Source organism: Rhagoletis pomonella, unplaced genomic scaffold (assembly GCF_013731165.1).
Source record: "Rhagoletis pomonella isolate Grant_MI unplaced genomic scaffold, Rhpom_1.0 Rhpom_scaffold_00001, whole genome shotgun sequence".
Lineage (NCBI taxonomy): Eukaryota > Metazoa > Arthropoda > Insecta > Diptera > Tephritidae > Rhagoletis > Rhagoletis pomonella.
In genome coordinates this window covers 98,584,268-98,586,109 of record NW_023458555.1, presented here as the reverse complement: position 1 = coordinate 98,586,109, position 1,842 = coordinate 98,584,268, and the positions used below count along the sequence as shown (strand labels likewise).

Below are 1,842 nucleotides of genomic sequence, written 5' to 3'. Positions count from 1 at the left end.
CATATAACACACAAAAACATTAAAAATATGAAAAGTTTTAAAAGATAAGAAAAAAATTTCAATTGAATAGAATATTAGACCTTCCTGTTAACTCTCCTAATTGTGTTATTTCCATCTTGTATATTTACTAAATCTCCCATGAATTCTCCAGGAGCGCTACCTTATGTATCGGGTAAATTTTATATGAGTTTCTTAAGGTCTGTTTGCAGAAATTACCCCATAGTCTTCTATACGTGTAAGTTTTTGTATTTTTTTAACACCCTAGTAAAATATGTCTCCTTATCAGCCGGGCTCCCGTTTCCGAATTCGCAAAAATTTTGCGTTTTAGTTGTCAAATCGCATAATTGCGCGCTCTCACAATCATATATCGCAAAATTTTCGCGGTTTCAAATCGGAGACTTTAGACTTAGTGGAATGAAAAGTAAATGAAGTCGCACGCTTAAATAACCGATTTATAAAAGCTTGGACAATTTTTATTTATTAAATGAAATTCTTAAGATACATTTCCCGTACTTAAAAATAAATATTATATTTAATTTATTTTTTAATTTAATATTTACGGACCACATCACAAATTTTTCTGCAGCAAAATTTCCGAAACAACAATCGATTAACTTCGCCAAATAATCGGTATGTAATTGAGGACGCCATTATTATTATTTGTTGAGAGGCGTTCTTGCACAGTATAGTTTTTGGAAGAAAAAATATTTCTAATCAAAATGTAAGTATAATAAATTACAACAAATGTATGTGTGTGTATGAAAATTAAACTAATATATTTGCCCTTAAGGGGAAAACATAAAACTCAAAAACAGGATGAGGTGATGGTGGAGTTCATGAGAAGTAATCAGGAGTTGGCCAGAGGATTTGTTAAAGGTGACCGAACTGCAGCTGAGGCCAAGTGGTCGCAGCTTACTACTGACTTAAATGCGATTGGTCCTCCTTGCAAGGACGTTAACGGCTGGAAAAAGGTATAGCTATTATTTATAGATTTGTTTCAGTTGTTAAATTTGTGTAAATCGTAGGTTTGGTCGGATTGGAAAATAACCATAAGGAGGAAACTTGCGAAAAATAAGCAGGAAACCAAAGCTACCGGCGGCGGCCCATACGCCCAGCTTGTCGTCCTTCCTATAGAGGAGACCATTGCCACCATTTGTGGGCTCTTCGAAATGGTGGACGGTGTAGGCGCATCGACTTTTGGAGTTCCAATTGCAGAAACCAGCCCATCGGACCCATTTTCCGACATCTTAAAACGCGAGCCCACAGACATTCAGGCAGAACATTGCCAAACTAGGGCAGAACCTGTTATTGTTGACATTGACGAGGAAGGAGCAGGGGAAAGCCGTCCTCGTTCGAAATCAGTGCCACAAAAGAGCGTACCAACTGACTTACAAGGTCTATGTGCAGCTCAAATAGAGGCTCTTAAAAAAGTGGTCGAAACCTTGGGCAAAATGAGCGCCCAACAGGCAGATTATTACAGACGCATTGAAGAAATAAAGAGGGAAGAGCTTGAGGTAACTAAGTCGATAGCCGAGGCAGTTTCCAAAATAGCGGCGAATTATATTTAATACATTTTCTTTTATCTATCTTTTTTTAATTCTTTAACAAATTTGAATATTTTATTTATTTATTATTTAGAGGTGATTAGTGGCCTGTCGAATCGCTAAAAAATCCCTTAATGTAAATGATGCCTTAATACAGTAGGAGGTCAAACAGTTACGACAGAGTACAAAATACTGGATGTAACCAAATTGGGCAAATTTAAACTTTTTGGTTAGTTATAAAAATATTGTCCCTCATATAACTAATTTCATATCAATTGAATTTTCCAACCTCATACAC

The 1,842-nt window shown here is 36.0% G+C and overlaps 1 protein-coding gene across 1 annotated transcript in view; it reads left to right on the top strand.

Annotated features, from left to right (window-relative positions):
- The window catches only part of LOC118749153, a 1,990-nt gene extending 159 nt beyond the window's left edge, over positions 1-1,831 (top strand). The window contains exons 2-3 of the mRNA XM_036483924.1: positions 791-971; positions 1,026-1,831. Coding sequence (XP_036339817.1) covers positions 791-971; positions 1,026-1,568 — 724 coding nt within the window. The 3' untranslated portion in view covers positions 1,569-1,831. The remainder of the gene's footprint in view (positions 1-790; positions 972-1,025) is intronic.
- The last annotated feature ends 11 nt before the right edge of the window (positions 1,832-1,842 follow it).